The sequence below is a fragment of the Scomber japonicus genome, chromosome 1, assembly GCF_027409825.1.
Source record: "Scomber japonicus isolate fScoJap1 chromosome 1, fScoJap1.pri, whole genome shotgun sequence".
Lineage (NCBI taxonomy): Eukaryota > Metazoa > Chordata > Actinopteri > Scombriformes > Scombridae > Scomber > Scomber japonicus.
In genome coordinates, this window is record NC_070578.1 from 41,916,029 (window position 1) to 41,941,902 (window position 25,874).

General features: G+C 43.2%; 1 protein-coding gene across 1 annotated transcript in view; it reads left to right on the plus strand.

Moving 5' to 3' along the window:
- Positions 1–233: 233 nt before the first annotated feature.
- The window catches only part of cngb1a (cyclic nucleotide gated channel subunit beta 1a), a 33,765-nt gene continuing 8,124 nt past the window's right edge, over positions 234–25,874 (plus strand). The window contains exons 1-29 of the mRNA XM_053331873.1: positions 234–353; positions 791–841; positions 1,999–2,144; positions 3,556–3,691; positions 3,784–3,805; positions 3,890–3,968; positions 4,851–4,918; positions 5,024–5,048; positions 5,379–5,402; positions 5,680–5,740; positions 5,828–5,855; positions 8,638–8,702; positions 9,776–9,843; positions 10,023–10,160; positions 11,032–11,073; positions 11,662–11,778; positions 12,831–12,969; positions 13,678–13,708; positions 13,815–14,099; positions 14,495–14,582; positions 15,531–15,614; positions 16,154–16,515; positions 19,256–19,464; positions 19,557–19,607; positions 21,066–21,152; positions 21,244–21,308; positions 23,761–23,883; positions 24,988–25,129; positions 25,228–25,387. Coding sequence (XP_053187848.1) covers positions 234–353; positions 791–841; positions 1,999–2,144; positions 3,556–3,691; positions 3,784–3,805; positions 3,890–3,968; positions 4,851–4,918; positions 5,024–5,048; positions 5,379–5,402; positions 5,680–5,740; positions 5,828–5,855; positions 8,638–8,702; positions 9,776–9,843; positions 10,023–10,160; positions 11,032–11,073; positions 11,662–11,778; positions 12,831–12,969; positions 13,678–13,708; positions 13,815–14,099; positions 14,495–14,582; positions 15,531–15,614; positions 16,154–16,515; positions 19,256–19,464; positions 19,557–19,607; positions 21,066–21,152; positions 21,244–21,308; positions 23,761–23,883; positions 24,988–25,129; positions 25,228–25,387 — 3,016 coding nt within the window. The remainder of the gene's footprint in view (positions 354–790; positions 842–1,998; positions 2,145–3,555; positions 3,692–3,783; positions 3,806–3,889; positions 3,969–4,850; positions 4,919–5,023; positions 5,049–5,378; positions 5,403–5,679; positions 5,741–5,827; positions 5,856–8,637; positions 8,703–9,775; positions 9,844–10,022; positions 10,161–11,031; positions 11,074–11,661; positions 11,779–12,830; positions 12,970–13,677; positions 13,709–13,814; positions 14,100–14,494; positions 14,583–15,530; positions 15,615–16,153; positions 16,516–19,255; positions 19,465–19,556; positions 19,608–21,065; positions 21,153–21,243; positions 21,309–23,760; positions 23,884–24,987; positions 25,130–25,227; positions 25,388–25,874) is intronic.

Below are 25,874 nucleotides of genomic sequence, written 5' to 3' on the forward strand. Positions count from 1 at the left end.
GTACAGTTAGAGGTACTAGTACTTTACTGTAGTACAGTTAGAGGTACTAGTACTTTACTGCAGTACAGTTTGAGGTACTAGTACTTTACTGTAGTACAGTTTGAGGTACTAGTACTTTACTGTAGTACAGTTTGAGGTACTAGTACTTTACTGTAGTACCTTTTAATGAAATGAACTTTTATATTTTATATTTACTGTGTGATTTTCATGTGATTGTCTTGTGTTAGTTCAGGATGTTGAGCTGGGTGGTGAAAGTCGTTCCCCAGCCGCCTGAGCCTACGCCTAAAAATGGCGACGAGCCAAAGGAGGAGAAACCGGCTCCGCCCCCCGTGGAGCCCCCGCCCCCCTCTCCTGTTCCGGTAAGCCCCGCCCCTCCTGCTCCGGTAGGCCCCGCCCCCTCCTGCAGCCGCCTTTAATGAATCCAGTGGCAACAAATTGTATTTAGAGTATCAAAGATAAAAATACTAATTGTGTAATTTGGCTCATTTTAATATTATTTTAATCATATTTCCTGTAATGCTCATTTTTAATGTATGTGTTTTAATGTCAAGCTAAAGTTATTTAGTTATTCTAACTTCTTAATATAAACTGTTGGGTCTAATATATTTACTTATAGGTATCACTTTTATTTTATTTTATTTAATACATTGAAATATAATATAATAGATAAGGAAAAACTAAGCTTTAAAATAAGTTATGTAAAATAATTAATGATTGAAAATGAAGAATCTTTTTCTCTTTTATTTTAATGATGTCAGATAATATTATTTATATTTTATTTTTCCAACAGGAGAAGAAAGTGACATTTGATGAAGTTAAAGAAGGTAAAAAGATTCTCACAGTGAAAATAAAGAGTTTATAAAGTTTTATTTTTCACAGTTAACAAATGTTTTGTGTTTGATTGACAGCAGAGAAACAGGAAGTGCAGGCGGAGGAAGGAGGCAGGTGAGTTCATGAACAAACACATACAGGTCCAAACTCATTCACAAAACCAGGCCAATAAAATGATGATTAAGAGTTAAAATACTAAAAACTAAACAATTTACCTTAAGAACAAATAAATAATGTTTGATGAGACGTTTATCTTTATTTAACAGAATAAATCATATAAATCTGGATCTGTTGCTTTTTGCTGTTTATTTGTTTTCTATTCAAAGTAAATCATGTTTATATTAAATATGAAACAGATCTAATTCATCTACCTATAAATTACATTAAGGCAATTTTACCAGCTCTCAGTGTTGAAGCTGATTAATCTGTATTCATTTATTTTAAATACATTAAACTTAACGTGAGTAATGTTTGGTTTGAACATTTTAACTTTATCACAGAGTCACATCTGTTAAATTAGGAATATTTTTTTTATTTTTTTTATTTTTTTTTATTTCGAATGCGTGACAAAAAAACAGCACATAAAAAATGAAAGCACAGTGTTCTCACCGAAAACAACGAACCTACACCCGACAGAAAATATAATGCACTGTCAACAACATTCGAAATGGAGTGGGAAGAAGTCAAAACTTATTGAATCCCACCCCCACCTCTCAAATCAGTGCTTGCCAGTTCCCAATCAAATCACCCTTTCACAAAATCCTACAATTTCCTACCAACACCATCACATCCATACCCACTGTTATCAACACCACAAATCATTGCCACATTTCTCAACCTCCTCCACCAAAAATACCCACATACATACATACATACATCCATGTACACACATACACACATATATACACCAGTGAATATTGAGAAGATGAAATAGTTTCTCTCATTCATGCTTCTGTCTGGATTCATATCATTTATTATGTCAAACTGCCAAAAATACAGAAAACCTTTTAAAGACTTATTTCATAAACTGGCTTTAAATTAGAGTTTTTACTTATTGTCTTTCTTTCTCTTTGTAGTATTGGATTTATTCTCATTTCTAATTTTACTGTTTGTTTCTGAGTCTGTGAAACACGTTGTAATATTAATAATGTGTATTTGTGTTCTCAGCTCTCAGCCTGCAGTGTTGACGTGGATCAGCAGCGCTTTGCCTCAACCCTCACCAAAACTGACCCGAGCCCAGTCCACCACCAAGGTGAGCTCAGACCCGGGGTCAGAGGTCAGAGGTCAAGAACAGACCCAGGGTCAGAGGTCAGGTGATCTGTGTTTTCTGATGATCTTCTGTCTTTTCTTTCTCTCTTTACTTCTGCTGACAGGAAGAAACCAGGTAAATACTGTGTGTGTGTAGTGTTTATGTGCCTGTGTGTTAGTGTGTCTGCATGTGTGTGTGTGTGTGTGTGTGTGTGTGTGTGTGTGTGTGTGTGTGTGTGGTCAGCCAGTGTTACACATAAGGAGCAGATTATATTTAATCCTCCTCAGCCTTTTAAAACGACCCCGATGATGTCATAATAATGATGTCATCAGGATTACCTCATCTCTGAGACTCGGAGTTACAAACTGGAGGAGTGGAGTGTAAAAGAACACAGTGTCCAGATGCATTATGGGGGATGTCCAGATACATTATGGGGGATGTCCAGATACATTATGGGGGATGTCCAGATGCATTATGGGAGATGTAGTCGACTGATGTTTCCTCTGTGTTTTCTCTCTGTGCAGTAGTCCAGAAGAAGAGTGAGTAATGAGACATTCGCTGCCAAATACTGAGCTGCTTTATAACTGTCAACAGACAGGATGCTAAATAGTGAACTGCTTTATAACCCATCAACAGACAGGATGCCAAATAGTGAGCTGCTTTATAACCCATCAACAGACAGGATGCCAAATAGTGAGCTGCTTTATAACCCATCGACAGACAGGATGCCAAATAGTGAGCTGCTTTATTAACACATCGACAGACAGGATGCCAAATAGTGAGCATAAACGGACAGGATGCCAAATAGTGAAATGCTTTATAACCCATCAACAGACAGGATGCCAAATAGTGAGCTGCTTTATTAACCCAATCGACAGACAGGATGCCAAATAATGAGCTGCTTTATAACCCATCAACAGACAGGATGCCAAATAGTGAGCTGCTTTATTAACACATCGACAGACAGGATGCCAAATAGTGAGCATAAACGGACAGGATGCCAAATAGTGAGCTGCTTTAAAACCCATCAACAGACCGGATGCCAAATAGTGAGCATAAACGGACAGGATGCCAAATAGTGAGCTGCTTTATGACTATCAACAGACAGGATGTCAAATAGTGAGCTGCTTTATAACCTATGAAGAGACAGGATGCCAAGTAGTGAGCTGCTTTATTAACCCATCAACAGACAGGATGCCAAATCGTGAGCATCAACAGACAGGATGCCAAATAGTGAGCTGCTTTGTAACCCATCAACAGACAGGATGCCAAATCGTGAACATCAATGGACAGTATGCCAAATAGTGAGCTGCTTTATAACCCATCAACAGACAGGATGCCAAATAGTGAGCTGCTTTATAACTCATCGGCAGACAGGATGCCAAATAGTGAGCTGCTTTATAACCCATCGGCAAACCAGATGCCAAATAGTGAGCTGCTTTCTGAACCCACCAACGGCTGGTTTCCCTCCACAGTAAAGGGATGATGGCGTGGCTCGCTCAGGGTTTGGAGAAAGTCGTTCCACAGCCGGAGCTGAAGCCCAAAGAACCGACGGCAGCCGAGCAGCCGCCCGAACCTCCCGCTCCGCCGCCGGTGGAGGAGAAACCGCCGGTACGACACAGGAAGTCCTGCAGGAAACAGTTCAAATATCTTCAATAGTGATTTGTGCGTATGCTAATCTGACCCTGTGTGTTTCTCCTCAGGTTCGTCCACCTTCTCCTCCAGGTGAGAACTGATCTGAGCGTTTCCTGCAGATGAAGAAGACTTTTCACTCTGGACTCTAAATTAATCATTTTTGGTTTCTTTCAGCTCCGGAGCCTCCAGTCGCTGTGGTGGAGGTGGAGGCAAGTCCAGAAGACAACACTGACAGCAAGCCTTTCCCACCCAGGTAAGTCTCACCATCATACTGTACATGCAGGGATCAGGCGGGGAGTTCAGGTCCTCTGAAATGAGGCCAACCAGGAAGTAACTTAGAGCTGCATTCTATCAAAAGGCCACCAGGGGGTGACCGTCTCTATACAAGTCAATGGAGAATTCACCAACTTGTCACTTGATTTCTAACCTCAGTAAACGTTTTCAAAATGTGTTTATGGTCTCAATCGCTAGTTTAAAGCCTTCTTCAATGCAGTATGATGTTCATTTGGGACATTTTGGCCTCCCTGATTTTATATGTGATGATAAAGCAGGGTATGCATTAGGGCGTGGCTACGTCCTGATTGACAGGTTGATTGACCAATGTCCTCAAGATTCAGCCGTTGTAACCATAGCAACCTCCCCGCTCCGCCCATGGCCCCGCCTCATGCCCATATAAGTAGAATCAGTGTTTTTATTTTTCCCAGCATGCACCTGAAATATTCAAGATGGCGCTGCCTAGATTAGAAACTATTGGCTTCCGAGCAGCAGTCCACAAACCAATGGGTGACGTCACGGATGTTACGTCCATTTCTTTTATACAGTTTATGGCAGGGACTCAGTGGAGCTCGTCCTTGGTCATTGTGCTTCTCTCTCCTCTCTACTCCGACCGGTCGAGGCAGATACCAGAAAACCATATCGGACACATTATTGTTCCAAGCAGAGTATTTTAAATGTCTGGAGAACATCTTTAACATTGATTACATTAGTGTTTACTAGCTTGCAGTCTTCTTCTTCTTCTCTGTATTTATTGGTGCAGCAGTGTGAAGTCATTGGCAGGACATTTATTAAATATGTTGTGAAATGCATGTGTAGTATGAAACGAGTTATATCTGCCTGCTGTGTGTGTGACTGGCAGGATGATGGACTGGATCAAACAGGGCATCGAGAAGGTGGTTCCTCAGCCAGAGACCGGAGCAACTAAAGGTTTTTACCCTTCATCTCATCACTATTGGTTCTTTATTCAGGTCATTTTGGTTCTCTTAGAGTTTACATGTGACTAATCTGAACTTTTACTGCTTCTCCAAACAGTCGAGGTTCAGCCGGCAACCGCAGAGTAAGTTCCTGTTTTCTATCAGTGCTCAGATGAATGAATGTAATGTTCCTCTTTTAGCACATTTCACCATCAAAAACTGAACTTTTCTTAAACTCTGAGGGCAGAATTTGAAAACAGTGGTCTGAGATTATCTGATAAATGCTTCTATAATACTGTTGTTTAATGTTCAACCTTCAAAGACTCAGTTTACATACATTTATCACACTGTAAGCTCCAAAGAGCCAATAACAGGAGGAATAAAACACGTGACAGCTGATTTATAACTTATATTCTTACACGTCCACATTAGTGAGAAGTTGACTGATAATATTTGTCTGGTTTCCTTCACAGTGACGACGAAGAGCAGCAGCCCAAGTGAGTAGAAACAACGTTATTCACATTACACACAGTTTTACTGTAGCTGGGTTCATAACGGTCCTGATCCAGGACTGGGAGTCTGTGGACGGACTCATGGAAACTTGATGCTTCAGTCTCAGAAAAAATGTGGAAAATACAAATAAAAAAATAATAACTATGATCTAGAGGACATCATTTACTCTGACTGACAAAAGCTCTGATAGATTAAAGTAGTACAACATTCAAAAATGGTAATTTTTGTTTGACTCTACCTTGTTGGTGTTTGTGTTCTCAGTATGATCGGCTGGATCGTGACAGAGATCGGACGTATCTTCCCTCAGCCTGTACAGCAGCAGGTGAGTCTCTTCAGAGTTCCTTTATCTTCCCGTCAGGACAGCAAACAGTCGCTGAGCATCATCACTATGTTTATTCTCCTCATGCAGGATTCAGGTGGTGACGATGTACAGAGCAGTAAGTATATATAGAGATATACACTGCAGCTCACACTGACATGTTCAGGCAGACAGCAGCTGATGAAGGAACAGTGAGGAGGAGTAATAATAATAATAATAATGTAAAGCTGCAGAGTTAAAGGCACAAACACTGAATGGCTGAATGGCCAATAACAGTGAGGTTGTATTTAGATATTAATATTAAAAATAGTAATTGAATTCATTTAGGTTTCAGATAAAAAGCTGGTTTTCTTTATGTTAAAGTCATTCACTGTGCAGCAGCCATTATCTGATACTTTCCAACAGAATTAAACTCAAACTCAGTTAAATGTGCATTTTCCAAACCAAACCGTCAGTGTTCAGAACAACATGCACATCGTTCATAACAAGGTGCTGAGTCAAAAAAATGCTAAATATCTTCTGTTCCTCGTCAAATGCCTCCATCACTGCTTCCATTTGAGCCCAGACTGACTCTCTCAGTCTCAGTCTGTTGAACCAGAACATGTTTGACAGTACTTATAATAAAGCATAAATCTGAGTTTTTAAGAGCAGCCTCATTCTGCTGTAATAGTCTCATTATGGCCCCCTGAGGCTGGTGGAATAAGGGGAAACACCCACCATCAGTAGCTGCTGTGGGTGTTTCCCCTTATTATCAGCCACAGGGGGCAATAATGAGACCATTTAAACACTTAAATCATCAAGGAGACTGATGAGATTGATGCTTTATCACAAGTGTTTTCCAACATCAAAGAAAAGGCTTAGTGGTTGGTTTGGTAAAGATACGTCTGGTTAACTTCACCTGCAGGGTCCAGCAGAATAAAATCAAGACTGGATATTAAAAAGCAACTTTACAGCTTGTTTTTATCACTGTGATGTCACTGCAGGGGAAAGCAGAACAGTCACTTTTCTGTGTTTTTCAACGGGAAGCATCAAAATAAATCTAAATAAAGGCCAGACTGATATTAAAAAGCAACTTTAGAGCAACCGAAATGCTTGTTTTTATCACTGTGACGCCATTGAAACTTTGAGCCACAGCCGGCAGTGAAACGCTGCTGTACCTTTTCTGAATAAACTCGTGATCTGATGAATTGATTGATTGGTTGATTGGTGTTGCTAGCGATGTATTGATTGGCAGGGGTTGGTGTCAGTGATGAGGCGGACTCTAACCTGGCTGCTCTTCTCCTTCTGTTTCAGGGGGGAAAGGCCAGAGCCTCTTAAAATAAAAGGAGAAGGAAGAGCGGGACAGAGTCACTCACACTGACACTGACAGCAGCAGCAGGCTGTTAAACTGACCCCAGGACAGACAGACAGACAGACAGACTGTGATGCTACAGTTCAGCCCTGAAGCCATGACCAGTTGCTCCATGAACCTGCAGTGCTTTCAGTTTCTTGCACCGCTATGATGCATTACCCAGTTTTTCCTTTTTGTTACCTAAAACCTCAAGAATGTGCAATTAAATCTGAGCTATCATTCAATGAGACGACAGTTTTCTACATTTGATCAGACCAGGAAAATGATTGTATCATATTGTGTAAGACGATGTTTTTACAGTTTTCTCTCTGTGATTTTGCTCATGAAGAACATTTAATGTGATTTCTAAATCTGAACATTTTGAATCTGATGCTTCTTTATACTTTAAAGCAGAGGTGTCAAACTCATTTTCATTCAAGGGCCACATACAGACCAATTTAATTTCATGTGGGCCGGATCATTAAAAAGATGGAAGGAAGGAAGGAAGGAAGGAAGGAAGGAAGGAAGGAAGGACAGGCAAAAGGAAGGAGGGAAGGGCAAAAGGGAGGATGGAAGGAAAGGGGGAAAGTAGGGAGGAAGGTCAGATGGAAGGAAGGACAGAAGGAAGTAAGGACCGATGGAAGGATGGAAGGACAGAAGGAAGGTAGGAAGGAAGAATTGAAGAAAGGAAAAGGGGAAAGTAGAAAGGAAGGAAGGAAGGTAGGAAGGAAGGACAGATGGAAGGACGAAAGGACAGAAGGAAGGAAGGAAGAACAGATGAAAGAAAAGTGGGCCGGATTGCACCCCTAGACGGGCCGGTTCTGGCCTGCGGGCCGCATGTTTGACACCTCTGCTTTAAACTCTCACAGGCTTGTAGTTATAGATCTGCTACTGGTAATAGTTCAGATGACTGCTTAAAGGACTTTTGGCTTTTTGAAATGCTTTTGCTGATTTTAAGGGCAGCTAACTCAGTTTACATATTCTGCTGTGTGTTCATGAAAAATAAAGATCAAACAATTGGGAAAGAAAATTATTCTCTGACTGTTTTTGTTGTTTTGGCTGAAAAACCTGAAGGAGCTGGGATCAGGAATCAATCAATCAACCAATCAACCAACCAATCAATCAATCAACCAATCAACCAATCAATCAACCAATCAATCAACCAACCAATCAACCAATCAATCAATCAACCAACCAATCAATCAATCAAACAATCACTCAATGAGTCTGTTAAATGATAATTAAAAGTAGATTAAATATGTGTTATATAAAACCATCAACAGTGTTTGTATTGTTGTTTTTTTGTTTTAATTTATTCATTTATTTATTTATTTGGTTGTTTTTCACATTTTTATTTTTTAAATAGTAAAATAGATAACATCATGATTTCATTCATAAAACATATATGAGCCCTGTAAGTAACCCGAACCCACCCATTCACTCTAGAATATGGATATAAACAGTATGATCAGTTATCAATAGCTAATGATTGAGATACACACACACACACACACACACACACACACACAGATAATCCTCAGTGTTGCTCTTCCTGCCATGTGACCTGCAGTCAGCATCGTTCAGAAGCAGCCAGAGCTCGTTCTGGAGGACGTGGAGGACGAGGAGACCAAGAAGGTAACAGAGAATCAACAGCCGTCCTAGAGTAACCTAAACCTGACCCTAACCCTAACTTCAGATAATCACCATGAGACACTGAGCAGCATTTGAAGCAAAGCGGAGGCTCAGGAATGTGATCTTGATGCAACAGGTGTGGTTAACAGGGTTGTGATAGATGATGGTATAAATCCTTTGACTGTTGAAAAGCTACTAAAACAAAACCTGAACCATGAGAGCAGGGAAGGGTCAGTGGCTTTAGATCAGTAGTCTCCAACCCTGCTGTTGGAGAGGGTTAGGGTACTGGAGAGGGTTAGGGTTAGGGTGTTGGAGAGGGTTAGGGTTAGGGTGTTGGAGAGGGTTAGGGTGCTGGAGAGGGTTAGGGTTAGGGTGTTGGAGAGGGTTAGGGTGCTGGAGAGGGTTAGGGTTAGGGTGCTGGAGAAGGTTAGGGTGCTGGAGAGGGTTAGGGTTAGGGTGCTGGAGAGGGTTAGGGTTAGGGTTGAGGTGCTGGAGAGGGTTAGGGTTAGGGTGCTGGAGAGGGTTAGGGTGCTGGAGAGCTTTTAGGTTTCTCTCCACTCTAACACTCCTGATTCTAATTATTAACCCGTTATCAAACCGCTTTATAACACGCTCATTCTAAAAACTAAGAATTTCTGAGATTAAAGTCGTAAATTAACAAGAAAAAAAAACTCATATAAAACAGTGCTTCATTCTGCCAAGCAAGTACAGATACCAGGAAAATCTACTTAACCTCACTGTGGGTTTATCTGTATCGGGTGCAGATTGCTCTAACCTGTCAATGACTTACCTCAACACCCAACATGAGATGAAATACACCCAAATAGAAATGAGATAAAATGAGATGAAAGAGAATAAGAACTTGTTTAAAGAGATTAAACTGATGCAACGCTGTCCAACCTGTGGGACACTTTACTTCTACTCATTGTGACTCATTGATAGTAAATGTAAATGTTTATATTTTAAATGAGACCAGAGTTATGACTGTAATCAAAGCAGTTAAAGAGCAGTAACCTTCTTATTTTGGGTGCTCTATCTTGGGGCTTGGTGAGATCTGTCTCTGTGGTCGGTTACAGGCAGAGGAACGCGTCCTACAGATGGAAAGCATCAAGAAGGAAGCGGCTCAAGCTCAAATGGAGGAAAGGTACCAATAACACTGAACTAAGGATGTTTTGTCTGTCCAGAGTGAGAAGTCTCAGCAGTCAGAGGCCTTTGATACTGTGGAGTATTGTGTATTAGACATTAGCAGTTTTAGGCTTCTTCTACTTTCTATTGTTCGGGCTCATCTTTTGGGTTTTACCTGAGGGTGTCCTCTTCCAGCAGACAGAAGCAGGGGCTTCTGGAGGCGGCCCGCATGGCTGAGGAGATCGCCATGAAGGCAGCAGAGGAGGCAGTGAGACAGCTGGAGGAGGACCAATCATCTAAGATCATCATAGAGGAGATGCCAGAGACCACTGAACAGTGAGTTAGACAGCACAGACACAAACATGCTGTCCAATGATTCATATCCAAACACTCAGTTAGGGCCGTATCATATCAAACCGTCCACGATAATACCGGTATAAATATCAATCAATGAAATTACTACTTCTACTAATACGACTTGCTGATGAACTGAAAAATGAGGATGTTGTTTTTTGACTGAGAAATGAACTCAGAGACTGTTCAATTTTATTTATGAACTGGAAATGTCATTGAAGTGGAAAATAGATTCACATTTAAAATTCATCAATGACAGCAGCTTGCACTAATTAATGCGAGTAATAAAAACTATTTCTATTGGTACAACAGTTAAAGTCTGTGTAAAGTAAGAATAAATATGTGTTCTGAGTTTGACATACCACAGAAAAGTGTGTTGTTAACCACCCTGCCAAATTTGAATGATTAAAAAAATCGCCAAATATATGAAATTAGGCTTCAAAGTTGTGTAAAAATCAGCCTCTTTCTCTGCTCCCAAACGCTGTGGGCGTGGCCTCCGAGTCCGCTGAAGCCCCGCCCCCTACCAAGTGTCACCTGTCAATCAAAGTCACCACCTCTACCAGAAACATGGACGCTACGTCTGAAAGCTTTCTGCTGCTAACTCAGCTGCTAGCTCGGCTGCTAACTCATCTAACTGGCTAACTGTAGACTGTATGCTGAATGTATTTATACCTCTACAGCAGCAGGGGCGGGTTTATGCTAATCAGACCCGCCCACTCATTAGCTGAAGTTATTCTGGTTGGAAACAAGTAAGAAAAAGAAAAAGAAATGGCTGAAAGTACAGACTGTAGATGCTACGGATGCACCCTGAGACCTTCAGTGACTCAGTAACTGTCCTGTTTGTTTCCAACAGACTACCAAACATCCTGGAGGAGGAGAACGAGGATGACGCAGAGTAAGTCCGCCTCCCTGAAGCCACAACCACCATGTTGCTCCTATCTCACATACTGCTGCTTACTGTGAGTTAACCGCTCGGAGCAAACGCTGGCCCAGCTTCTGTCTCGGCTGGACAGATACATCATCACTTGCTATGGCTGGTTAAGCTCATGCATTCGGCTTTACTAACATGCTTTAGGTGTGGGTTTTACTTTCATTCCACATTCATCTGAATCTCTGAATACTATTTATTTTACCAGCCAGGTGAGTCTGAACAAGACATGAATGTATTGATGCAGTTTTATTCAAGTTTAAATGTAGTTTTCCGCTAAAAGCAGCATTTTTAAGCCTGCTACAGCCAAAGGGATTAGTACATGGCATGATTTTGGCTTGGAAATTCTGCTTGGTTATACACTTCTGTGCTTTGAGCTCTCAGCTGGCAAAGTTGAGCTTTTAGACTCTTTTTATACGACAGCTCCGATGTGAAGCTCAGTTGCGCTCTGCTTTGATGCTACCGCTTGTAGCATCAAATCGCCTTTTCGGCCACATGAGCAACACTGTCTGACGGATTCTCCATCTTGTTTGTTCTTTACTGCTCCCCTTCCAGGTTGCGAAACCTGCAGCAGGACAGTGAAGACAGCACAGACAATAAGACTCCTGAGGAAACTAAAGTAGCAGAGGAAAATAACAAAACCAATGTTAACGAAGAGAGAAAACCTGATCAGTAAGCTCTGCCACAATCAGATAAAGGCTATGAAATAGAAGAATGCTCTCATACTTACAGAGACCATTACAAATACATTTATTTCTTTATATTTTATGATACTTTTGCAAAGTTCTTACAAGAAACTCTAAGATGTGGCTATATTTTGGTATAGTTGGCACCTTCTGTTCGTAAGCTTTTACTGAGAGCTTGGGCTTTGGTGTCATTTGACTCCTTTGTGGCTCTTCATAGAGAACTGAAGTCCCATCCCTGATCCAGGCTTTGTGTATCAGTGGATTTCCTCCTAGAGGGTTTCTTTCAAATGGGACAGTCTCCATTTCTAAGCTGCGTATTCTGTCCATGGAAGTCACGAAGGGAGATGTGATCATTTCACTAGTACTAGATAGGTTGTTTCAATGGGACCCGAACTCCCTACTTTCACAGTACTTCCCCACGTTTCTTACTCCATTGGTGATACATCCATCCTTCCAGGTACTGATAGTACTGATACTCTGTTCCATCGCCAGGTTGGAAATAGCTGGAGCCTCTTTTCGACTTCCTTAAGTAAGCTTTTCCAATAGCTGAACAGTGCAAAAAATTGGAGCACATCTTCTACTGTAGTCCCTTTTAAAGGAAAAAAAGGGAACTATCACCAATGTCTACAGTGTCCACAGACGCTATCCATGACTCCCATGTCACATTGAACAGGCCTGTCAACCAGCAAACCTTCAGCATCTCAGGGTACATCTCATTCACCCCGGCAGCCTGCCATCCTGGACCAGTGACTTCCATCAAAGGTTGAATGATTCACCAGTGTTCACACAAACCCTTCTCAAATCTGGCAGCCATACATGGGCCATAACCAGCTCAGATCTGGTCCTCTGCTGCCAGACCACAACTGAGTGTGACTATATTTTGTACAGACAATTTGTGATTTAGACCAATAATGGCATTTTGTGTCGTCATTTATCGCTTGATTTCTCAAGAACAGTATCTTGTTTATTTATAACTTTGGTTTTCATGTTAAGAAAATGAATTTAAACAACTATATTTCTATTCTGTTATTTAAAAAGAGATGATGCTGAACCTGAGCTGGCAGAGCTTCCTTCCATAAACGAGGCAGAGCACGGATCTGAGAGGAGAGAGCTGGAGAGTCCCATCACCCAACAACCAGAGCCACAAGATTCAGAAGCTGCGCCCACCACAGATCCGGTAAAACCGTCTTTACAGAAAGACCCATTTAATGTTTCTTTATACTGTGGTCAACGTCTTAATTAAATCCTCATAGCTGAAAGAAGTTCTCAGTTGTCTGCTAAACAACTCCATTTCCCACCAAACAGACAATGAAAATAGCAGCATTGTTTAGGTGTTTTTGCCTTTTCCTTGATGTATATCCTAAATCTTTAGTTTTGTACAACAAAGTAGAAACAAAACACAGAAACTTAAACCAAAGCCTCACAGGTTTGCAAATGTTCAGACTATGGAAACCCCAAATAATCGGGCATTTAGATCCTTAAGTGAGAAAATATCTAATGGCTCAGTTCAGATTCTTTATTTATAAAACACAAAACCATGAAAATATAAACACAATAAAAACACTCATAGGCACTCACTGGCTGTGTGAGGAATCAAGAGGCCACTGATGAACAGGTCTGACATCATTCGAGTGTCAAATGTGAAGAATAGCTGGGTGTCATCAGCATAGCGGCGGTGGGCAAATCCATGCAAATTAATGTATGACATCACAGCATTTAGAGAAAGAAAACGACGGGGCCCAGGATTGAACCTTGTTGCCATGTCCCTAACTTTAAAAGACAAAAACAAAACTTACAAGAATGGTATTATATGTTATTTATGATGATTAAAAACTTTGCAGTATACCAGTATTTATTTTCTGAAATGTCCTTCCTTCCGTTTTAGGACAATGAAGCAACAGAAGCAGGTGGTGGAGGTGAGAGACAAAAAACTCAGAACTGCTCTAACTCAGAGGGAACAAGATAACTTACTTATTTCCTAGATTGATTTCTCATCTTGTCTCTGACTGTTTCTCCATCCAGTTCCTGACATTTGCTCTCCACTAAAGAGCTTTCTGCTTCAAATCCCATACGCTGCCGAGTGCCTTGAGAGCTGCAAGAAGCTGATGCATGATAATGACCTCACCCCTCCCAAACTGTCCATGCCCACCCCACCGCCGGAGCTCGCTATGCTGAGCCAGGAGCTTGACATGATGAGGCAGGAGCTCACCCAGATCACCCAGGAGCTCACCCTGATGACCCAGGAGCTGTCGCAGCTCCCTGAGCAGGCGCGCCAGTACTGCATGAGCATCGTCAATCGCTTCAGACGCCTTACCTCCAACTCCCAGCACCCTGAGCAGCCTTAACCCCCCACTCTCCTCCACCACAGCCCTTAGAGAAGCCGTATAGACACTTAATTTTGTTTAGATCAAAAACTTTGAAGTGCCAAACAAACCCTTCCATCCCACCACCTCCTCATCATCGCTCCCGTCATACTCTGCAGCTCTGCTTCACCATCAGCTGCCGGCTAACAACACTTCAGGTGACTTCTGACTCTCAGAGGAAGCGGATCTTTGTGCGGTGCTAGGCTTGCCTCCTTTCCTCTGCAGCATTCCCTTTTCTAAACCAATGAAATTCTAATCTTGTTCTGTTTTTTGGGGGTATTTGGTATTTGTGGGAAGTTGTGACTTGTAGTCCAACAGTCTTTCTGGTTTGTTCCTCAGGGGGGCAGAACAGAGGCCTGACCATCCCCCAAATTATCACAACTGCAGAGCCTGACTCCCCAACAACTCCCCACAGAGCAAAGCCCAGGTAACAAACAGCTCAATCTTCAGAGAGGCAGAAAACGTGTGGAGAACTAAATATTGTATAAAAGAGATTTTGCTGATTCTCTGTGATCTGGAAATGTTAATGTGTGTTGGAAATAAAGGTTGGAAGGGTTAGGGTTAAGGCCCATTTATGCTCAACGTACGTACAGAAATGTTTCCGTCCTTTTCAAATGATGTTACCGTCACTGCTCACATACTTCCATGCGTCCTTTACGTTGGCATGGATGTTAACCAATACATCCACCAGGGGGCAGCACTGAGTCAAAAACAAACATGGCGACTGTGGAGATCTTCTTTCTTTCTTTCTTTCTTTCTTTCCTTCCTCATTCCTTATTTCCTCTGTCTTTCTTTCCTTTCTCCCTTCCTCTTTTCCTTCCTCCCTCCTACCTTCCTTCCTTCTTTCCTCTGTCCTTCCTTCTTTTCCTTTCTCCCTTCCTTCTTTCTTTTCTTTCTTCCTCCCTCCCTCCTTTCCTTCTTCCTCCTTTCCTTCCTCCTTCCTTCCTTCCTTCCCTCCTCCTTTCCTTCCTTCTAACCAACTCACACAACCTTTCCTCAAAAAGTTCCTTCTTCTTCGTGTCTCACTAGAGCTACGTATGGAGTAGTGACAGCAACACTGCCCCCCATGGTTTCCGGTGGTACTGCTCCGTTTGGTCCGTATCCGTAAGCTTTATGGAAACGTGCAGAAATACGGACGAAATGAAGAAGGCTCGTATTTAACGTTGAGCATAAATGGGCCTTTAAGCAATGTGTTATTTATATTACATCATTGTATTCTTGGTTTCTCATTGGGACTCTTCCACCTTTTCATTTGTCATCATGTCTTTGCTTTCATCCTTCATAGTTTCATGTTTTCATCGTCTTCTTCTTCATAGATTCTTTCTTTACTGTGTTTTAATGTGGAAACGTTCATGTCCTCTTGTGTCCGCTTCAGTCTTGCAGGAGATTTGTCTGTAGACGTAGACGGAGACGGAGAAGATGACGAGCTGTCGAAGATCAGCCTGCTGGGTGCAGAAGAGTGAGAGAAATCACACTTACAAACAAAGTCTGTCCCATCAGTTTAGTTTAGTTTATTTGGATCCTCATTAGCTGTTACCCAGGCAACAGCTACTCTTCCTGGGGTCCATGTTAAAATAAATACAACCAATTACATTACAATTACAATATAACATAAATGCATACAGTCAAGCCCGAAATTATTCATACCCCTGGCAAATTTTTTTGACATGCCACTTTTTGTTCAAATGTCAAACATGACTGACACATTTTTTTTTTTCCACAATGATGCCTCTTGTACATTGTCTTATTGTCTTCTGGGAGACGCCTGTGTCATTTCCGGTCAAAGAAACAACTTAAAGTTAAATTTTGACTTAAAGTAGCTTTAAGTCAAAATTTGCCAGGGGTATGAATAATTTCGGGCTTGACTGTACCTAAATAGAGTTCCCCCCCCCCTTTAAAACAGTGACTTCAAGCTTCGTACAATTCCATTAAAACCAGCTTACATCATTGGTCAGTCTCCTCTCTCCTCCATGTTCACGTCCTGCTGTTGTTCTCCAGGCACGTGCGACCTGCGTCAGCCGCCAGCGTCGGCAGCGTGGCCATCCAGGACCGCCTGAGCGACCTGGTCAAGCTGTTTAAAGGCCGAACAGAACAAAGAAGAGACCGTTTGGTGGATCCAGACGAATCTGACGAAGAAGCCCCCCCCACCGCACCTGCTGCTGCCCCTCCTCCACCTCCACCAGAGGAGAAGAAGGAGGCTCCGGATGATGCAGAAGAAGAAGAGGAGAAACCGTGGTTCACATTTGAACTTTTGGGACAGCCGGTGGAAATTCCCAAACTGGTCAAACTTCCCAAATTGCCAGATTGGCTCCAAGTCATCGTAGATTATCGCTTCCCCGACAGCATCGACCCGTTCACCGGTGAGCAGACCATGTTTTATTCATCTTAGTCAGACTTTTATTTGAGACAGAGATCAGAGATATTATTACTTGGGATGAAATTCTTTTTTTTTAAACACTTTTTTTCCAATTATCATATAAAACAATCTAAAACTATATTTTCAGTTTTACAAATAACCATAGAAAAACAATCCCAACAAAAAAAACGAAGACAAACCAAACCCAAAATCAGCCTCACAAACTTGTCACAGATAAAAAATTGTTAAGTAAGTATTAAGTAATGTCCTTGATCAATGGTCGGCCACGTTAATAATTAATAGTTGATTAATCTTTAAAGGTTTAGGAAACACAGTGGGCATTTATCCATAACAATGATTTTTTTTAACCACTTAAAATCAGAGTCCATTAACAATTTCAATCAAATCAATTACTGGAATTTTAACATAAAATACATAAAATATTGACTTCACTTCATATTGCGTCGCTCCCACAGACTGTATAAAAGAAATGGACGTAACATCCGTGACGTCACCCATTGGTTTGTGGACTGCTGCTCGGAAGCCAATAGTTTCTAATCTAGGCAGCGCCATCTTGAAAATTTCAGGTGCATGCTGGGAAAAATAAAAACACAGATTCTACTTATATGGGCATGAGGCGGGGCCATGGGCGGAGCGGGGAGGTTGCTATGGTTGCGAGGGCTGGATCTCAAGGACATTGGTCAATCAACCTGTCAATCAGGACGTAGCCACGCCCCTAATGCATACCCTGCTTTATCGTCACATATAAAATCAGGGAGGCCAAAATGTCCCAAATGAACATCATACTGCATTGAAGAAGGCTTTAAACTAGCGATTGAGACCATAAACACATTTTGAAAACGTTTACTGAGGTTAGAAATCAAGTGAGAAGTTGGTGAATTCTCCATTGACTTGTATAGAGACGGTCTCCCCCTGGTGGCCTTTTGATAGAATGCAGCTCTAAGTTACTTCCTGGTTGGCCTCATTTCAGAGGACTGGAGCTCCCCGCCTGGTCGCTCCCGGCTGTCGCTGTTCAACTTCGAGCTTCACTACGATGCATAAATGAGTTCTGACTCAATGTGTTAAACATATCTAACGATTTAAAACAAAGTCTAACACACTTTTCTTTCATCACAACAGCTGCAGCCTTCAACAGTAAATCACCTGTAAACCTGGGACATTACAGAATAAACATAGACACAAAGCTCCTGGTCTGCGTGTTAGGGTTAGCTAAGCACCTGCTGCTGTTAAAGATGCTAGTTTAGCATTAGCACGAGTGTTACGACCCCCAGAAATGTAAAGGGGAGAGTAACCATTGGGATTACTGGGATTACACTAATCTGGAGCAAAGATGCACACACAGCAGCAACCATTACGCTGCTGGACGGCTCACTGGCAGGTTCAGCCTCCCATGGTGGTTATATGTTGATCAGCAGAGGAGGGGGGGGGGGGCAGTAGCTGGGCAGAAAACAGCACCAAACACAAAACACAAACCACGGCACGTAACAACGAGCCTCAGATAGCCGTGACCCTGAATTCATAAACCCGACCGCACTGAGCAGAGAAGCACAATGAGACTCAGCAGACACATCTGTAACTCTACCTCAATAACCCTCCTGTTGTCCACGAGTCAAGAAAGGAAGGGAGGAAAGGAAGGAAAGGGAGGGAGGAAGGGAGGAAGGAAGAAGGAAAGGAGAAAGGAAAGGAGGGAGGAAAGAAAGAGGTAAGGAAGGAGGGGGGAAGGACAGATGAAAGGAAGGAAGGAAGGGAGGAAGAAGGAAGGGAGAAGGAAATGAGGGAGGAAGGAAGGGAGGAAAGAATCAGACACACCTGTAACTCTACCTCAATAACCCTCCTGTTGTCCACGAGTCAAGGAAGGAAGGGAGGAAAGGAAGGGAGGGAGGGAGGAAGGGCGAAGGAAAGGAGAAAGGAAAGGAGGGAGGAAAGAAAGAGGTAAGGAAGGAGGGGGAAGGACAGATGAAAGGAAGGAAGGAAGGGAGGAAGAAGGAAGGGAGAAGGAAATGAGGGAGGAAGGAAGGGAGGAAAGAAAGAAATAAGGAAGGAGGGGGAAGGACAGATGGAAGGAAGGAAGAAAGGAAGGAAGGGAGGAAGAAGGAAGGAAAGGAGAAAAGAGGGAAGGAAGGGGGAAGGAAGGAAGGAAGGAAGGAAGGGAGGGAGGGAGGGAGGAAGGAAGGGAGAAAAGGATAGAAGGAAGGAGGGTAGGAGGGAGGAAAGAAAGATGTAAGGAAGGAGGGGAGGGAGGAAAGGAGGGAGGGAGGAGGGAAGGAAGGGGGGAGGAAGGAAGGAGGGGAGGGAGGAAGGAAGGGGGAAGGAAAGGAGGGAGGAAGGAAGGGAGAAAAGGAAATAAGGAAGGAGGCGGTAGGACAGATGGAAGGAAGGAAGGAAAGAAGGAACAGTCAAAACAGACAGGGTCAATTTGACCCGGGAGGACGTCAGGAAGGTCTTCGTTCCTTCGTTTCTTTCTTTCTCCCTTTTTTCCTTCCTTCTTTCCTTCCTCCCTTCTGTCTGTCCTTCCTTCAGTATTGTCTTTCCTACCTTTCTTCCCTCCTTCCTTTTGTCTATCTTTCTTTCCATCTGTCCTTCCTTCCTTCCTTCCTTCCTTCCTTCGATCTTTTTAATGATCCGGCCAACATGAGATCAAATTGGTCTGTATGTGGCTGTTGTGTGTTGATGATGACTTCCTTCCTTCCTTCCTTCCTTCCTTCCTTCCTTTGCGTCTCCAGATCTGATCTACGTCCTGTGGCTGTTCCTGGTGGTGGCGGCATGGAACTGGAACATGTGGTTGATCCCCGTCCGCTGGGCGTTTCCTTACCAAACCCCCGAAAACATCTACATATGGCTGGCGATCGACTACACCTGCGACTTCATCTACATCACCGACATCCTCGTCTTCCAGCCCAGACTGCAGTTCGTCCGTGGAGGAGACATTGTGGTCGGTGACATCACCACAAATTAAAAAATACTGTTTCTTACCTTCTCATGAGCTTAAACCGTCTCTTTAATCTGGAACTTGTTTTATTTCAGTGTGATAAAAAGGACATGAGAGAAAACTACATGACAACTGAGAGATTCAAGGTAAGAATGAAGCTGTACTGAAAGGACAGGACTTAATGACCGTGTAAAGTGAATTCAGACATTTTCTTCTAAACACATTAAATAGGTCATAAATGTATTTCTAAAAAAGGTGTAAAAAGCATTTCAACCATTTAGATTTGAATTGTGGAGCTAGGATTAGCATAAACCCGCCCCTGCTGCTGTAGAGGTATAAATACATTCAGCACACACTACTACTACTACAGTCTACAGTTAGCCAGTTAGCTGAGTTAGCACTACTACTACTACAGTCTACAGTTAGCCGGTTAGCTGAGTTAGCTCTACTACTACTACAGTCTACAGTTAGCCAGTTAGCTGAGTTAGCACTACTACTACTACAGTCTACAGTTAGCCGGTTAGCTGAGTTAGCACTACTACTACTACAGTCTACAGTTAGCCAGTTAGCTGAGTTAGCACTACTACTACTACAGTCTACAGTTAGCCAGTTAGCTGAGTTAGCACTACTACTACTACAGTCTACAGTTAGCCAGTTAGCTGAGTTAGCACTACTACTACTACAGTCTACAGTTAGCCAGTTAGCTGAGTTAGCACTACTACTACTACAGTCTACAGTTAGCCAGTTAGCTGAGTTAGCATTACTACTACTACAGTTAGCCAGTTAGCTGAGTTAGCTGAGTTAGCACTACTACTACTACTACAGTCTACCAATTTGATCTCATGCGGGCCGGATTATTAAAGAGATGGAAGGGAAGGAAAGAAGGAAGGAAGGAAGGACGAAGGGAGGAAGGCAGGAAGGAAGGAAGGGAGGAACGAAGGAACTAAGAAAAGAAAGAAGGAAGGAAGGAGCGAAGGGAGGAACGAAGGAACTAAGAAAAGAAAGAAGGAAGGGAGGACAGATGGAAGGAAGGAAGGAAGGAAGGGAGGAAGGAAGAAATGAAGGGAGGACAGATGGAAGGAAGGAAGGAAGGAAAAAAGAAAGGTAGGAAGGACAGATGTAAGGAAGGAAAAGAACACAGGAAGGAAGTGGGCCGGATTGGAGCCCTCTGCGGGCCGGTTCTGGCCCACGGGCCTCATGTTTGACACCCCTGGTCTACAGTTAGCCAGTTAGCCGCCGAACTAGCAGCCGAGTTAGCCGCCGAGCTAGCAGCTGAGTTAGCAACAGAAAGCTCTCAGACGTAGCGTCCATGTTTCTGGTAGAGGTGGTGACTTTGATTGACAGGTGACACTTGGTAGGGGGCGGGGCTTCAGCGTTTGGGAGCAGAGAAAGAGGCTGATTTTTACACAACTTTGAAGCCTAATTTCATATATTTGGTGATTTTTTTAATCATTCAAATTTGTCAGGGTGGTTAACAACACACTTTTCTGTGGTATGTCAAACTCAGAACACATATTTATTCTGACTTTACAGACTTTAATGTATATTTAAGCAGAACATCCTGTTATTGTTTCCCACTGATGAGTCCTCTGTGCTGTTTCCAGTATGATGTCATCAGTCTGTTTCCCATGGAGATCTTTTATTATTTCACCGGAGTGAACTCACTGCTGCGATTCCCTCGTCTGCTGAAGGTGAGGAAGTGTTTCAGCTTCATGTAGACGTTGGTGCTGCTGTAGTGATGAAGATATGATGAATCAGCTGACTCCTCTTCCTCTCTCTCAGTACATGGCTTTCTTTGAGTTCAACGACAGAATAGAAGCCGTGATGAAGAAGGCCTACATCTACAGGTGAGAGAGATTTCACATTTCAGTCAGAAATACAGTCTGCAGATAAAGATGAGGTGTGAAGTCCCACTGGACATTAAACTGAGTGAAATATTGAGCCAACTGTCAGTCACAGATATCACTCTTATTAACAGAGCAGTATTTTTATTATAGGGCCTGAATTTAGAGATTAAGACCAGAATAACTCTTCTAGTATTTCGACATGAGCTTCAGTATTTGTTTCCTGTAGTTTCAGTTTCATTAGTTTAATATTTTTATTTAGTTTTTCAGTGAGGGAATCTGGTAGCCTGAAGCCTGTTCTGGTCAGATAAGACTTCAGGTGAAATTTGACCCATTGTGACATTTGAAAGCAAACACATGAATTATACGAGTTAAGCCTTTAATTGTGTGACTTCTTCTTCTTTCAGTGGCCTTAAAATATCCCAAACATGTGAAATATGTGTTAAATATGATGAATGATAGATGGTGTTAAAGGTTACCATCCATCATGGCTGTCATGTTCTCCTTTTACATAACACACCATCACATTATATAGAGACTCCACATCTGCAGGCATCGCTCATTTTATTTCAATCTTGGACCTGTGCTGATGTGTTTCATAGTGATCCGAACCTCCACCTACCTGCTTCTTTCCTTCCTTCCTTCCTTCCTTCCTTCCTTCCTGCTGATGTTGTGCTGCTGTGTTTCAGAGTGATCCGAACCTCCACCTACCTGCTTCTTTCCTTCCTTCCTTCCTTCCTTCCTTCCTCCCTTCCTTCCTTCCTTCCTTCCGATGTCTTGCTGATGTTGTGCTGATGTGTTTCATAGTGATCCGAACCTCCACCTACCTGCTTCTTTCCTTCCTTCCTTCCTTCCTTCCTTCCTTCCTGCTGATGTTGTGCTGCTGTGTTTCAGAGTGATCCGAACCTCCACCTACCTGCTTCTTTCCTTCCTTCCTTCCTTCCTTCCTTCCTCCCTTCCTTCCTTCCTTCCTTCCGATGTCTTGCTGATGTTGTGCTGATGTGTTTCAGAGTGATCCAAACCTCCACCTACCTGCTTCTTTCCTTCCTTCCTTCCTTCCTTCCTTCCTTCCTGCTGATGTTGTGCTGCTGTGTTTCAGAGTGATCCGAACCTCCACCTACCTGCTTCTTTCCTTCCTTCCTTCCTTCCTTCCTTCCTTCCTTCCTTCCTTCCTTCCTTCCTTCCTTCCTTCATTCCTTCCTTCCGATGTCTTGCTGATGTTGTGCTGATGTGTTTCAGAGTGATCCGAACCTCCACCTACCTGCTTCTTTCCTTCCGTCCTCCCTTCCTTCCTTCCTTTCCCTTCCTTCCTTTCTTCCTTCCCCTTCCTTCCTTCCATCCTTCCATCCTTCCTTCCTTCCTTCCTTCCTTCCTTCCTTCCGATGTCCTGCTGATGTTGTGCTGATGTGTTTCAGAGTGATCCGAACCTCCACCTACCTGCTTCTTTCCTTCCTTCCTTCCTTCCATCCTTCCTTTCTTCCTTCCTTCCTTCCTTCCTTCCTTCCTTCCTTCCTTCCTTCCTTCCTGCTGATGTTGTGCTGATGTGTTTCAGAGTGATCCGGACCTCCACCTACCTGCTTCTTTCCTTCCTTCCTTCCTTCCTTCCTTCCTTCCTTCCTTCCTTCCTCCCTTCCTTCCTTCCATCCTTTCTTCCTTCCTCCTTTCCTTCCTTCCTTCCTTCCTTCCTTCCTGCTGATGTTTGATGTTGTGCTGCTGTGTTTCAGAATGATCCGAACCTCCACCTACCTGCTTCTTTCCTTCCTTCCTCCCTTCCTTCCTTCCTTCCTTCCTTCCTTCCTTCCTTCCTTCCTTCCTTCCTTCCTTCCTTCCTTCCTGCTGATGTTGTGCTGCTGTGTTTCAGAGTGATCCGGACCTCCACCTACCTGCTTCTTTCCTTCCTTCCTTCCTTCCTTCCTTCCTTCCTTCCTTCCTCCCTTCCTTCCTTCCATCCTTTCTTCCTTCCTCCTTTCCTTCCTTCCTTCCTTCCTTCCTTCCTGCTGATGTTTGATGTTGTGCTGCTGTGTTTCAGAATGATCCGAACCTCCACCTACCTGCTTCTTTCCTTCCTTCCTCCCTTCCTTCCTTCCTTCCTTCCTTCCTTCCTTCCTTCCTTCCTTCCTTCCTTCCTGCTGATGTTGTGCTGATGTGTTTCAGAGTGATCCGGACCTCCACCTACCTGCTTCTTTCCTTCCTTCCTTCCTTCCTTCCTTCCTTCCTTCCTTCCTCCCTTCCTTCCTTCCATCCTTTCTTCCTTCCTCCTTTCCTTCCTTCCTTCCTTCCTTCCTTCCTGCTGATGTTTGATGTTGTGCTGCTGTGTTTCAGAATGATCCGAACCTCCACCTACCTGCTTCTTTCCTTCCTTCCTCCCTTCCTTCCTTCCTTCCTTCCTTCCTTCCTTCCTTCCTTCCTTCCTTCCTTCCTTCCTTCCTGCTGATGTTGTGCTGATGTGTTTCAGAGTGATCCGGACCTCCACCTACCTGCTTTACTCTCTGCACATCAACGCCTGTCTGTTCTACGTGGGCTCCGACTACGAAGGACTGGGATCCACCAAATGGGTCTACAATGGACAAGGCTTCGCGTAAGGAACCGCTACTTCCTGTCTCATGTTCATACACACCAATACTTCCTGTCTCATGTTCATACACACCAATACTTCCTGTCTCATGTTCATACACACCAATACTTCCTGTCTCATGTTCATACACACCAATACTTCCTGTCTCATGTTCATACACACCAATACTTCCTGTCTCATGTTCATACACACCAATACTTCCTGTCTCATGTTCATACACACCAATACTTCCTGTCTCATGTTCATACACACCAATACTTCCTGTCTCATGTTCATACACACCAATACTTCCTGTCTCATGTTCATACACACCAATACTTCCTGTCTCTTCCTGTTTATTAAACATGATGACGTTTTAAAGCTTCTGGTGGTTTAAGATTCTCAGATGTGACGATGTGTGAAACATATGACAGTAAATTCATTATATTTAGTTTCTGATCTGACAAAACGAGACATGTCCTCGAGTAAAGAAAGGAGGGAGGAAGAGAGGAGGTAAGAGGGAAGGAAGGAAGGAGGGAGGGAGAAGGAAGGAAGAAGGGGGAAGGAAAGGAGGGAGGGAGGGAGGGAGGGAGAAGGAAAGGAGAGAGGAAGGGAGGAAAGGAAAGGAAAGGAAAGGAGGAAGGGAGGGATGAAGGAAAGGTAGGAGAGAGGGAGGAAGGAAAAGAGGAAGGGAGGAAAGAAGGAAGGGAGGGAGGAAGGAAAAGAGGAAGGGAGGAAGGAACAGTCAAAACAGACAGGGTCAATTTTCATGACCCATTTTTAGGTTGTTTAAATGTAAATATGAATATGTTGGCATTAGTGTGGCAAACACATTTTAGTTTTGACATATGACAGAAAAGAAAAAGAGAAGTTCTTCTTCTTTGGTTTGTATAATGTGTCTTTAAACTGCTGCTTCCTGTGACTAAGGAGCAGTGGCATGCAGACTTTTTGAAGGGCAGGGGCGAAAAGAAAAAAAAGGGCACATACAGCATGTTCTCGCCACTGAGGAGGGCACTTTTTTTGGCTCCCAAGAGGGCAATTTAGCGCACCCCCCCTGCCCCCCCCCCCTTGTGCACACCATTGCTAAGGAGCCTTTAACAGATTAATAGTTGTGTGTTGTTCCTGCAGGTATATCCGCTGCTACTACTTTGCTGTGAAGACTCTGATCACCATCGGAGGACTTCCTGACCCCCAGACCGTCTTTGAGATCTGCTTCCAGCTCATCAACTACTTCGTTGGTGTCTTCGCTTTCTCCATCATGATTGGTCAGGTCAGTTCTCCATCACACTGCTTCCATGTGGGGGGCTTTATCTATCTGGTACTAAGGATCTTTGGTTAGCTGCTCCTGACTCTGTTCCTTCCTCCCAGATGAGAGACGTGGTTGGAGCAGCGACGGCCGGAGAGAACTACTACCGAGCCTGCATGGACAGCACGGTGAAGTACATGAACTCCTACCACATTCCCTCCGAGGTCCAGAACCGCATCAAGACCTGGTACGACTACACCTGGAAGATCCAAGGCATGCTGGGTAAGAAACAGGAAATGCTAAGCATGCTGGGTAAGAAACAGGAAATGCTAAGCATGCTGGGTAAGAAACAGGAAACACTTTGTCTATTCAAAGGAACTTAAAATCCTGTTATTTTCCATTTGAAGGCAGTTTTAAGCCCATAATGTAAAGCATTTCTTACCAGAGTGTCTTAACTGGGAATCAATCACGGCTCTGCTGCGACTCCCACACTCCAAAATGGTCCTTTGGTGGAGCTGAGGCTGGCTTGGCTGCACCTGGGTGTTTAGCGTGGAGGTGCTAACTCAAACTCCACGTACTCCGGTGGTAGTTAAACTCCGTTTGACACAGGTTGCATTTTACTTTTGACTTGTCAACTGAAGCGTCTGGAAGTGTTTTAAAGTTAAACAAGCCGTTCAAAAGTCCAGTAGCTCTCTTACTTTCCATCAGCGCGGTAGGTTTACTGCAGGAGGCCACTTCAAAGCATAGCGCTACAGCTAGAGGAGCCGTC